This window comes from Pelecanus crispus, chromosome 9 (assembly GCF_030463565.1).
Source record: "Pelecanus crispus isolate bPelCri1 chromosome 9, bPelCri1.pri, whole genome shotgun sequence".
NCBI classification, from domain to species: Eukaryota; Metazoa; Chordata; class Aves; order Pelecaniformes; family Pelecanidae; genus Pelecanus; species Pelecanus crispus.
Window position 1 is genome coordinate 30,309,108 of NC_134651.1, and position 12,994 is coordinate 30,322,101.

General features: G+C 42.0%; 1 protein-coding gene across 1 annotated transcript in view; it reads right to left on the reverse strand.

Annotated features, from left to right (window-relative positions):
• The window catches only part of PAK2 (p21 (RAC1) activated kinase 2), a 51,028-nt gene that overhangs the window by 22,179 nt on the left and 15,855 nt on the right, over positions 1 to 12,994 (reverse strand). The window contains exon 3 of the mRNA XM_075716499.1: positions 2,519 to 2,729. Within this exon, the coding sequence (XP_075572614.1) occupies positions 2,519 to 2,705 (187 nt within the window). The 5' untranslated portion in view covers positions 2,706 to 2,729. The remainder of the gene's footprint in view (positions 1 to 2,518; positions 2,730 to 12,994) is intronic.

Sequence of the window (12,994 nt, forward strand, 5' to 3'; positions counted from 1 at the left end):
TGCACCTCATGCTAATGCACAAAACAACTAACATCTGACTATTGTTTTAGCACCAAAAGTCACTGTGTCCATTTATATTCTGCTTACTTTTGACAGCCAGTTTTCTTGAGGGCTGAAACCATTTCTTTGGATGTTTACATTAAACCTTGCTGGAGGTCAACAAATCAACAATTTTTTTCCAAATTAAAAAAATACAACTTGCAGATAGTTTCTTTAAGCTAGATAACTCAATTACCATTTTTCCTCACCACATTATCTCGCTATGCAGTAAAACCTTCTGCTTTTTTTCCCAAAGGACATTACTTTAAATACTTTTTAACATCTAGAAAAGACAAACTGACACCATTTTCTCCAAAACATACTTTTCTCAGCAGAAATTATTTCTTCCAATTTTAGTTTGCATCACTAAATACCAGTAGGGATAGCCATGTGCTAAACAAGTATGCAGATTAATTTCCGTAAATTTGGTACACGCCAGTATTTAGAGAGTGGTCTGAATAAGCTTAAGTAACAGGACTCCAAAGCAATTTCAGATGAGCCAATACAACTTTAGACAAGTCTTCAACGACCTCACCAGCCATTTCAGCAATGAACCCACCATCAAGATGGAAAGAGGGAACGTCCAAGGAGAAGTAAAGGTGCTACGAAATGTCACAAAGCTCTCAAGCTGCGCTGCACCCACTTGCATTCATAATTCATTTCACAACACAAGCAAGTCTTACACAGTATTACTAATTCAGAGCAAGGAAAATCTTCCTTCATGCAGGGTTTACGTTCTACTTCACTATATTGCTGTCTGTAAAAAAGGGCCACAAATGCTCTGGATGAATGATCAATGCAACAGCATAATGACAAGTGCCATCCCAGCTCCTAAACTGTTCTCCTAGCCTGAAGATGGACAGATTTGATCCTTCCACCAGACTTTCTTGCTTCCACCAGACTTTCTTGCAGCACTCACCACGACAATTTCTAGGTATTTCCTCCCACGACCAACCATAAAATGGTAAAACACCAGTTTCTGCAGCACTGAAGACTAAGCTAGAACCTGCTCCAGACACATGCACTACACCTAGCTGACAGCACCCAAATTGACCACCTTCACCAACCTCAGAGGCCTGGAGTCTCTCCCTTGGGGTGCTACCACCAACCTCTAGTAGCTTCTCATATTCTCCTTACCTCTTTAAGGCTCTTACCCATGCCAGAAAAAAAGACCATCACTGCTATTGCTGTAATCCAGCCATGGACAGTTATTTCACAATAAGTGACCTTGTGAAATAACTATTCTGCTTCCAAAAGCTACACTGGCCAAATCTTTCCATCCTCCAAAAAGGAAAACACGCCCACCATTCAGAGCAGAAACTCTGCCAGATTGTGGAAAGCCAGATCTTCCCAATACAGGGAAGCCTGCCTCTAGCGTTTGTCTCCAGGGTGAGGCATGGCTGCAGAGAGACTGCTCACACAGCTGAGCAAGAGTAAAAACGAGCCCTGGGGAAAATACTTTGCCAAGTGAATAAATAACTGGAGGAGCAAAGTCTCTTGAAACAGTCAAACCTGTGTCGGCATGACTGAACGAGTCCTGCCCAGCGCATCAGCAACGAGGCGCAGGAAGCCAAGAGCAGAACTAGAAGGCATTAAGAGCAGCAGGGCCTTCCCCTCATGCATCTTAATATTATCACAAAAATGTTAACTGATACACATTAATAAAACGCATAGCAGTTTCAGGTCAGGCTTATAAGTCCCTGCATAGTTTTACTGCACCAGATGTTGGAAGATATTTCTATCTATGCACTATTTTGTTGTACATGAATACAGACATCCTGGAGAACCAGGATCAGGGCTCCAGTGTTGTACATCATGAAGAAAAGTTTATTCATCATAAAGAGGACAGAAACACAGCACAAATACAGTCTAGTTTCATTACAGCAATTTTTTTCTCAGAAATAATCCTTGTTTACAGCAAACCAGATTTTTGCCCCACTAGTAATTAATCCTAACAGTGCAGTTACAGACAGACAGAAGGACTTAATTTTTCCCAATTCTCCTTCATGCACAGTGCATGCTCCCACTGTTTCTTTACTACCTTTTTTTTCTCCTCAAGGTACCACATAAGTGGTCATCAACATGAAGTAACTTCCAAAACAGCTGGATGCTCAGTTTAAACTAGAAATCCACATTTAGCACAGCAAAATGGTAAGTAATATGACACCCAGGAATCACAAACATTTATTAGGGTTGTTTGGAAATGCATTACTTTAAACTGGGCAGCAAACATGAGAAGCAATAGGTGGTGGTTTTCTTCAGTGAGCTATTTAATTTTTCTTACTTAGCATTTCATCTTCAAACATCCCAGTGCAAACAGAAAGAACATCTCAATTCACTGAACACACATACCCAACCCAACTTTCAACACTTCCTCCAATCCCCTACACTTGGGACAGCCTGGACTCAAATGTCTAAAGCGCTACCAAAACTTGTAAGAACAGTAAAGGAGTAACCTTGGAAAACAGAGGCATCTTACCTTTTTCAGTGCTAGAGAATATGGAGATGATTTTATTCCTAGGTTTTCTCTCTTCTGGTACAGAGGGCAGGGGTTTCAAGCTGTGGTTGGCAGACAACTGGTCTTTGCCCCCTGAACTGAAGATAGCACTGCTCATCCGGACGGGAGGAGCTGGCGGCTTGTCTTCCAGTTCTCCGTTGTCAGACATGGTTCTCAATAGCTAGTGAACACACTGAAATAGAAATATTTGTTTTAACATAGGAAAGGAGCATAAAAGACAGAAATGTAGCATTTCTTCTGCTGGCCAACGGGGAACGGAGGTGTGAATTCAACTCTGAGGAACTCAGCAAGCACTGCACTGACAGACACTGATGTCTCTGCCAAAGGAAGCAGATCCCTTCCTCCTCCTGCTTCTGGGCCACCCATTCATTTGTGCCAGCAGCAGCATTTGTGGCATGGAGTGACAAACTTTTCCAGTGATGAAACTAACCCAGTCAAAAAGAACAGTCAGTTATAATGCGGACCAGTTCCCAGATCTGGTTCACTGTCTGTTCACATAAAGGTTGTGTACATGAAAGGCATAGTACACATAAGGGCATAAGTACACCATATTTTAGGGGGAGCTCTAGCCCAAAGAGCTTTGTGCTCTAGAATCAAACACCTTTAAAAACTTTAAATGTTTTCTTTCTTGTCATTCATCAGACAAGATCTTGGGGAGAGAAGAATAGCTTATGTTTAGAAGTCCTAACTCAACACACTGTCCACATTTATGCAGCCTACATTAAAGAGCATGGGGACTAAGATCCACTGGATGCATTCCACTTCTGAATGAGGACTTACATTACTTTACCACTTTGTGCCACACTTCCTCCATTTGTAAAATGAATATATACTATCACCACAATCCTCTGAGTCCTTAACAAAAACATGACAGAGATGATGAACAAATAGCTGCTAAAGCTAAAAACACAGCACAACAAAGCATCCACATGACACATTCCACATTCAAGAAAATCTGCACTGGCCTTTCTTCCCTCCCCATAGTAACCTGGAGATTTTTCTCTGATCACCAAGAAACAGGCAGCCTCCATGCTACACAGTAAATAGTACAAAGAATGATTCACAGAAACTACCTCTCGATGACAGCTGAATAACAAATACACCCCTCATTCCTCCATGTGCTCAAATGATGAGCTAGCTACCCCTTTGGAAGAGGAGTCAACACATCTCCTCTCTGTTGACCTCCTCCTCCTCTCATGACAGTTTGGGAAATGAATGGCCTACCGGTGCTGACGCTGCCCATCATAGGCCCAAAATACAACTCAGTCCCAGCCACACCACTGGAGCAATCATTATCAGTGCCATTCAAGAGAGTCAGGATAAGACAGTGCAATCCACTCTAAATTATCACACCTTATTTCCAAAGTATAAATATTGTGCTATACAACATCTCTGTACAACACATGCACCTTGCACAACATGGTCTTAGCAGAAGAACTAAAAACAGGTGGACTGCTGTTCCCTATCGTTGCACTGGGTGAATACTGCTAGATTGCAATGAAGAAAAACAAAGCAGGCTAGCAGCCTGAATTCATGCAGCACAAGAGCATACTGGTTTATGTCATGAAGCTCAAGAGAGTTAAAATGAGTTACCACCATAAATGCCCGTGAAAGCATATAATTTCTGTACAAATACCTTCAGAGGCACAAGCAGCACAAAGCAAAGTTCTGGCAGTGCAAGTAAAAACTGGACATGTGCTGGTTGCCCCACCTACTTAAAGACTGATGGGGAACAGTGGTCAAAGCTGTGCAACACCCACCTAGACAAACCTGCCTTCGAGCCCTTTGCCTGATGATAGAGTGATAAATAGACCTACAACCCTTGAACATGTCTGCACTGATGCAGTTGTGAATCAGACTGCGATTCCCATCCTCCAAGAATCTTCCAAATTTGCTTACTGATTGCTCCTTCAGATGTTGCAAGTTATCTGCAGGATCTTCTGTATTTTCCACTACCTACACTGCAATATGGGGAAAAAAATTAAGAACCCTGCAATCTAACAGCAGGTCGGTCTGAGCAGCCTACCCACAGGGACTGCATTTCCAAACGCTTCTCTAACAATACATATTGTTTGCACAAAGTGCATGCCACCAATTTGAGACATACAAATCTCTGGTCTGAACCACCAAATCAGGTATAAGGTATTCAAGAGTCCTATTGAAGTTGGGCTTGGAGCGATGGCAGTACAGGGGACCATAATCCATTTCCCTTATGCTAATCAAATCACAGAAAAGAGTAGGATACAGGGTCCTTAGCTACCCAAATGGGAACAGACATTTAAAAGAAAGCACTCCTTTTGAACAAAGAAATACAATCATACAGCTAAATAAATCATAGGTAAAGAAGCATATCATAACTTGAATACCAGAATTATATACTATGTGAAGAAAGCAACATGATGAGTAGCCTTTTGTATTTTTCTAAAGTAAACTCTATTATTTCCTCCATCTGTGCAGTTATTGGAGCTGCCTGATATTAGCAAGAGCAGGATGTAAGGATAAACAACTAACTTGCATCTGAAAGTGGACAAGAACAGTCTTGGCCCTCTAAGTCCATGCTAATTCCCTGAATGCTCCCTTGGAGAGCTCAGTCACTGAATTGACAATGCTATAACATGTTATTCAGGTTGCAGATTTACAAAACATTTATGCACTTTTGTTTATATGTATTTTAGATAAATTTCTTGCTATAGTAAAAATTCCTGGTGACACAAACAGCACAAGTCAGCTCATGCCATACTCAGTATTACAGCTTCTTGATCTGAAATCAATTATTCCTTCGCACCTTACATGCTCAAGAGAAGAAAATGTTAAGCAACAAGTTGGAAGCAAGCATATGGAAATCCAAAACTCATCTATTCCACAAGAAAATAAGGCACTTCAAGAAACTGGCATAACAGCATCTGTACAGAACCCTCAGAGCTGCAGTTCTGACCAGTGTTTCATGTTCAAAGTGTTCAGAAACATCCTTGACCTTGCTTGAAGTAGAGCCCAGGAGCTCTACAGGAGGAAGACAAGATGTGGGGCTGACAGAGCAGACTGCAGTGGCAGAAAGAGGTCGGGCATCAGCTTCCCACCTGAGGGACCGGCTCCATCATTTGCAGTTAAATAAAATCCTTCAAGTTCATTAAATCTGTGGTGTAGCAAAACCTCAGGTTTTAGGAAAAACTTAACGAGGTATGTTTTATTTAATAACATAAAGTAGTATAATTTCTGGGTGGCTGTTTCAAAGGCTGGTGTTAAAATAAACTGCTAGGTCCAAAACTATTTTGCACAAGGGACCATTTCAATGCACAGCAGCTTTGAATTCATAGTTTAAAGAAATTACAACAGCTCCACTCACAACAGATCGCTTCAGGAAACAGAACTCTGATCCTTCAGTCATCATCAGAAGTTAAAAATCAATCATTTTGTTAGGGTTCAAATCCAAACAGCTAGACTCTTTCTGACAGCTGAGTGCAGAAGAAAAGAGCAGTTCCCATCTCCTTTATCCTTACCCTGTCTTCATTGTGCAGGGAAAGTTTCCACAGCGTCAGGAAGTACTTTTGAAATTGCTGCGGAGGTTTGGCATTATGGGCAATGACTGGAGGACAGATTAAAAAAAAAAAAGAGTGCAAATACACCCTGAAAATCCTTTTCTGCTCTCACTCCCCCAAAGAGGAAAGGGAGCCTGCTCATTTATTTTCACTAGCAGCTAGGCGTAATCACTCTTGCACCATCACCCACGTGGCTGCCTTGCTGAATCATGGCTTGTGCAGGGAATTGCAAGGACCAGGGGAATTGTCATTTTTTCCAGTGCCTGTCAGGAGTCTGTATACTGGCAAAGGGGTTATCAGATTCATATTTCTCTGACAGAATCAGACCACACAATTAATGGTGGGTTTTTTTTCAGCTTGGTTGAAAAACATTTACTAAAATGGTTAACCTACATTTGAGCAACCTCATAAAAGTAAGCTAAATCTGGAAGAAAGATGACAGAAGCAGCAAAGGTAATATATGAAAGAGGACGTAACCAGGGGAAAGGGATTCACTTTCATCTTTGCCAGTGAAGATAATACCAGTAATAATAATGTAGTCAAGCACATTGGCAACTCCCCCACAATCACTATTCACACTACCTTTAATTACAAGAACTAGAAAGAAATGGACTGAACCACAGACACAAGCTGTGAAGCTGCAAACAACACAACTATAGACTTCAGACAGATTCATTCCCACCACAGGACAGTGCTGCAACCCACTACACTCACAAAAATGACACAAAAATGGCTAAAAGCTTTTCTCCCAACAGTTCTGCTTGCTTACTGCACAAAACATACTCACAGGTACCAGCGCTGATGATCACAAGGCTTCAATTCTCAGTCCTTATCTCCAGTATATGACACTCCTCCCAATAGCTGTCCCCTCCTTTTGACAAAGGTTTCTTGCCCTGCACTGGGGCAGCAAAAATGGCAGTACTCTTTTCATCCTTGGCAGCCTTAGACACCATCATAACGTGAGCTGCAGCAGCTGAAGAGCAAACACGCTCGCTCCTCTGCTGCAGAGCCAGCAGCCAGACAGGGTCTGTACTGTCCTAAATCACTCACCACCAACAGTGGGCGTCCTGAAACCCGGTTCCTCAGAAGCACAACTCTTTCCTTTCCACCTTTGCCCAGTGAGGCTGAGGCAAGAAAAGCACTGGGAACCTCCTTGTGTAGCCTAACCACCCTCTTCCTCCCAGCTTCTGAAGAGACCTGCAGTGACCGATTTGCACGTGCATTCAGAGTTTCATTTTTACAACAACGTTCCAGGAGTCAGTTCTGCTGCTCACTAGCTTTCTTCCTTTTGGGGAAGAAAAGGCCCTGATACCCTACAGCATACCCAGATCACAGAAGAGAGACAGCAGTTCCTGTTGCTGCCACTGGTGGGAAAACACCCAGAAACATAACCCTGACAGTGAGTAAAAGCTGGAAAGTGAGAATTGGGCAGCGTTTTCAGAAAGCTGATGAACACACACTGCTGCAGCACATTAGTCTGAATGCTCTAGCTTTGACTTGCTGGTTTGTCATCCCCCCCCCCCCCCCCCCCCCCCCCCCCCCGCCTCAATTCTCCCCTGTGTGAGCATAAAGCAGGGCTGCTTCCTAAAGAACTTCCTATGTACAGCTCTTGTGCCAGTCCTGGCTCCCCCAGCCTCCCTTGTGATCAGTATCAAGGCTGACATGCACTCCTGTCCCAGCTGAAGCCGTGTGCTTGTTCAGCAGTAGGCTCTACCACAGAGGCCGTTCTCCACCATGGGGCTGCTATTTAGCTCCTCTGATTTCTAAAAAAGGACAAACATTTTTCCTCTCAAACTTGCTTGCAGAATGACTAAAGGGAAATAAAATTAAATTGAAGACAAGCATTTTCCTATCTACTGGAGTGCACAGTCACATTTTTCCTGGAGCTCTTGAACTTGAGCAGATTAAGTTTTAAATATGCATTATGCATGCATATACATCAGTCTTGAAGTGTAGTACTGCAAGGCCCTGAGCAGGGGTAGGAAGATGGTGCCATGCGTCAAACAAAACAGCTGGTATAGAAAGTTCTCATATCATAATGAGTGGAATTTGTCTTCTTAAAATGTTCAAATTAATGTATTTGAGGAGTCTAGGCTGCATCTGTATTTCACTACCTAGGATTTGATGCAAAATTAAATTGTACTAATGCTGGGGGGGGGGGGGGGGGGGGGGGGGGGGGGGTGGAACGACCCAAAACATGTCACGCTCAGAGCTGTTTGATAACATGCACATAAATTCCTGCTCCTGGCACAACATATCCTGGCTCTACACTGCCACTTAAGCAACAGATCTCCGAGGAGCCCGAACTAAATCAGTGAAATAAATCAAATCCTCTGTATTTATATACCCTGGCAGGAGGCTCACAGAGCTGCAAACTGAACTCAGTTCTGTTTATTGCAGGTAAAAATTACTCATTTACTATTGGCAATGTAACACAGAAGGAGCAACGCAAACATCAAATCTAAGTCTATTTTGCAGGGCTGACCAAAAAGCAGAAGTAATGGATTTCAGGTTAACAATGCATTAAGAAACATAACCACTTTGCTTTCGAAATCATAATCCTTGATGTGCCACTACAGCTGCAGGACCTTATTGGGACACCACCTGAACCACCACCAGGAGAACTGCAGAACATTTGGGCCATGGACACAGACAGCAGGCACAGTGCTTGAAAGCAACACAGCAAAACCATTTGTTGTACAACAGAAGGAATGGAAGAAGAAAAGAGAAAAGATCAAAAGTGACAAAAGCCCTGATGGTAAGTGCATTTGCCTGTCCCTGCTCTAGCAGAGGGCACGAGACTTGAGAAAAGTTATCCTTATGGCAATCTGCATGGCGATGGCTGTCATTTGCTGTCTTCCTGTAGAGCCTTATAGGGTGCTACTGGCAACATCTGTCACACACAAAGAGCGGCATCCGGGACAGCCAGGTCCAGAGCAGAGGAAAATAGCAAATAGATGCCTCGCAAACAAATCTCCAAGGTAGAAGATGTAAAGTGAAAAAAATTGCAGAGTAATTAAAAATAATAAAATAAAAGAGCTAGCATGTGATGCTCTGAGAAAAGACCAGTGTAAGAAGGCAGATTTAAGACAGTCATGTCCCACTCTTCGTTTATGTTATAAAAGTCCTCGTTGAAAATCTCTGGAGACTCATTCCCAGTACACTGACCCCAAGCCTCCAGTGGTTTTGGTAGCTAGCTTATCCTCAGACTCCCCACACCACCACCTTTTAATACCTGAAAAAACACCTTACTGGAGATGAGACTTGATGCTTCATTATTCTGGAAAAGAGTGCAAACAGATATATCCATTGTACAGTCTTTGAGTGTAGATCAGAGGGCTGCTCATTTCATCCAATATTCCATTTTCTTGGACCAAACAGATTTTGGAGTCCAAAAACGGAATGAAATGTCTGCATGGGTATTTTTCTTTCCCCCTCCCCCCCGCCTTTTTTTTTAAAGGCTCCTGTTGAGCAATAGATTTCCTGTGATTAGCTCACTTAGTACTGATTATAGCTCACTTCCTCCCAGGGATTAGCTGAAAGCAGCTTTCTGACAAGTTTTTATTCAGATGGTGCTACCTAGCCACAGCTCACTTCCTGCCCCATCTCTAACAGCATGTTAGTTCAGCAGCTCATCAATTTGAAATTATTTCACTGCTGCAGAAAAATTCACAGAACCAGCAAATCTCAGACTGTCTTCTCCACAAAAAGCAAAACAAATCTTTTTGGATGTTTTGCTTTCCAACTTGAAGCATTTGGATCCATGAGATTTATTTAATCAGATCCAAAAAGGAGTTTTCTGGAATAGTATGAGACTACCTTCAGAGACTGAAAATACTTATCTCTTCATTTCAACTCAGAAAAGTTGTGCAAAAAAACCAGCAGTAGCAGACAAAGAATTACTTTCTCGCAGACTTGGCAAACACAGTCTCAGATCTTCTGCCTGCCAAAAGAGGACTCATGCAAAAGCAAGAACAAGACTAACCTTGATAATGGCCAGTAAGAGCCAGCAGGATAATCTGTTCCACCTACGGTTATTAAAAACACCTGCAGATGCTCTAATACAACACACAGTTCTCAAAGCCTTCCCACCTCTAAAAAGGCAGGCACCGATCTCCACAGGACTTGTTGAAACATCTCTTTCCAGCTTTAGGGGGCCTCAGATAAAAGTATTTGGTCAATGCCAAATCATGTACCTGTGAAAGCTAACAGTTATTTATATTTAGGAAACTAGACTAACCTAAGATACTCCAAACAAGCACAGATCTCCCTAATTTACAAGTATAAACAAGCAAGATACCCCTTTCAAAAGATGCAGTTGAGAAAACAGCTAAAAAACAGAAATAAAAAACATCTGAGCCTGTCAAACATAAATTTTTCATTAACATTTATGCAAGGACACACGTTAACTAAACTGACTGCTCAGCAAGGCCAACCCACTAATGGAGACAATAAATTGCCAGCATCTTTTTTTGCAAAATTAACAGCCACAAACACCATTTGCCTCCTTCAACCAGCAACACTACAACCATGAAGTTTATAAACAGGTCCTTTCTTGCTATATTCCCTTTACTGCTACATGCGACAGAGGCAACACATAATATTCCCACTCTAACAATAATATAGGAGAACCTCAGTCTTTTTCAAAATCAGACTGGATGACACACATAACATATCCCACTAAATTCTTTCCATTTTGTCTTTTTCTGAGCCCTCAATTTCCTTATGATTTTTGCTGAGTCACACAAATAGAAGGAAAAACATAGCACTGAGAAAAATAGCTGCTATTTAATTGCCAAGTGAAGAAAAGAGTTGGGGGAAAAAAAAAAAGCACCACGGTCGAACAGAAGAAATAAAAAAAGCAGAAAGGAAACTATCTTTTGTTCAGAAGAAGGAATAGTCTCTCCAAAACTGTAGTGAGATGTGCTTTCTGTGAACCAAGTTACAGAAGACAAATATCCTATTCATGGGGTTCTTGAAAGGGTTACTAAGGCTTCCTAAAGAAGAATATTCTTCAAACCCATTGCCAAAGTACATTACAACCTAAAGCAATTCAACTATTTACTCCTTAAGGCACTTAGCAGATGCGCGAAGTCTTGCACTGAAAACGAGCAACCAGTCAGCAAAAATGTCATTTTAGAAATAAAAACAGACCCCAGTCTTCTAAGAACCAACAGTGGCAGTCACCTTCTCATCCCCCAAACAGTGACATACAAACAAGCATATTGCAGCTAATGTTTCTTCACCATGCAGTGTGTATGGCTAAGTCACCCTCACGCATCAGTGCGGGCACAACAAAGTACAACTTTCATATAATCATTGATAAAGATAAGTGAAAAAGATTACACCTCTAAGATTCTGGCAGCCTTCCAAACTGGCAGATCAGGTTCACAAAGTCTGTATAAAAAAAAACTAACACAGCAATAGCAGAAACTTTGGTAAGGAGAAATTTTTCTCCCAAATGTTCAGTTTTTTACTTTTTGAATTGGGGAGCAGGTATAATGTCTTACTTATCAGCTATGTTTTGTGATTGAAAAAGGTATCAACAGGGAAAAATCAGAAGAGGCACAGACTAAAGAAAAGATGTGCAAGAGCCCTGGTAAAAGCCCATTAGTGCATGTAAAATTTAAGCAAATTAATGATACTTGACTTCACCATATACCACAGCCACCTGCAAGTCTTGTGATACATCTCCACTTTCTCCCTTTAAACCATGCATAGCAATCAACTCCCACCTGAATCGTCATTTCTGCTTCATAAAATACATTTGGCACTATTGAACTGTGGCGGTGTATTTTACCACCAGTGAGCTAGAAACCCCTTCTCTGCTTTATCACCCCTGAAACAGCTCAAACACCATAGGTGACAGTACCAGATGAGCCTCAGAAGTGACTTCCCGACTGCCTTTATTTCCCTTTTCCCCTCAGTTTGGCAGGAAAACTCACTCGGTGAGGCTACAATGTCGTTATTGCCAGCTGATGACAGCAGCGCACAGAAATGAGCCAGACAGCTGACCTGACAGCTGCAGATGCCCATTCCCACCTTGCTCAGAGAGGCAGCCCTTGCAGGTCGGCAATGGAGGAGGAATTAAATCAAGAGGGACTGATTTCCACCCTCCGCAGCAAGGCTGGGTAGTTACCACCTACCAGCTGAATTCAGGCCACACTTCATTTTATACAGCCCACAGCCACAGTTTTCCTTCAACGAACCATTGTGCAATGCTGCATAATGATAACATGTACTCAAAGGTGTTTGAAAAAGCTTATTCAACCCTCAACAAGGAAATTACTTACCCCGGCTCTACCTACTTAGAAACCTGAGTCAACTAAAGACAGACAAGACAGCCTGCAGCGTGCGCATCGCATGCAAATCCATGATTCAAGGTGTTTGTGCTTACTCATATTTCACTAACTAGAAGACACTTTTCAGCCTTTATTTTCATGAGCTGAGGTTTTCTAAAGATCAAAGGAGAATGGGGAAAAGGGCAAGTAGGGAAAGTTTACAAGAAAAAAGAAAATTAAGTCTGCATCTCATCATCGAGATTCTCTCTTAATTAAACCTGGCATTGACAGGCAGGGAGGGATCACACATTCCAGAGCAAAAGTTATCTGAATAAAGGGTACCCTGCACGAGGTACCTATACAGCTTGGTGCACTTTTATATTTCTAACAGCATTCACAGCTGTTTAACCTAGACATTCACCACTAAAAACGTCCGGCTAGTGGTGGTGTGCAGGGAGATCACCAGTATACTCAAATAGAAAATAAATGATTTTTTTTTAACCTCTGGAAATATTACTGGGCAACGGCAAGACAAGGCTGTGGCTTACCCATCCAAATTAGAGGTCCATGGCTAACAGGAAAAAGAGCAGAAAACACGTAGTATGTACCAGGATGGCAAA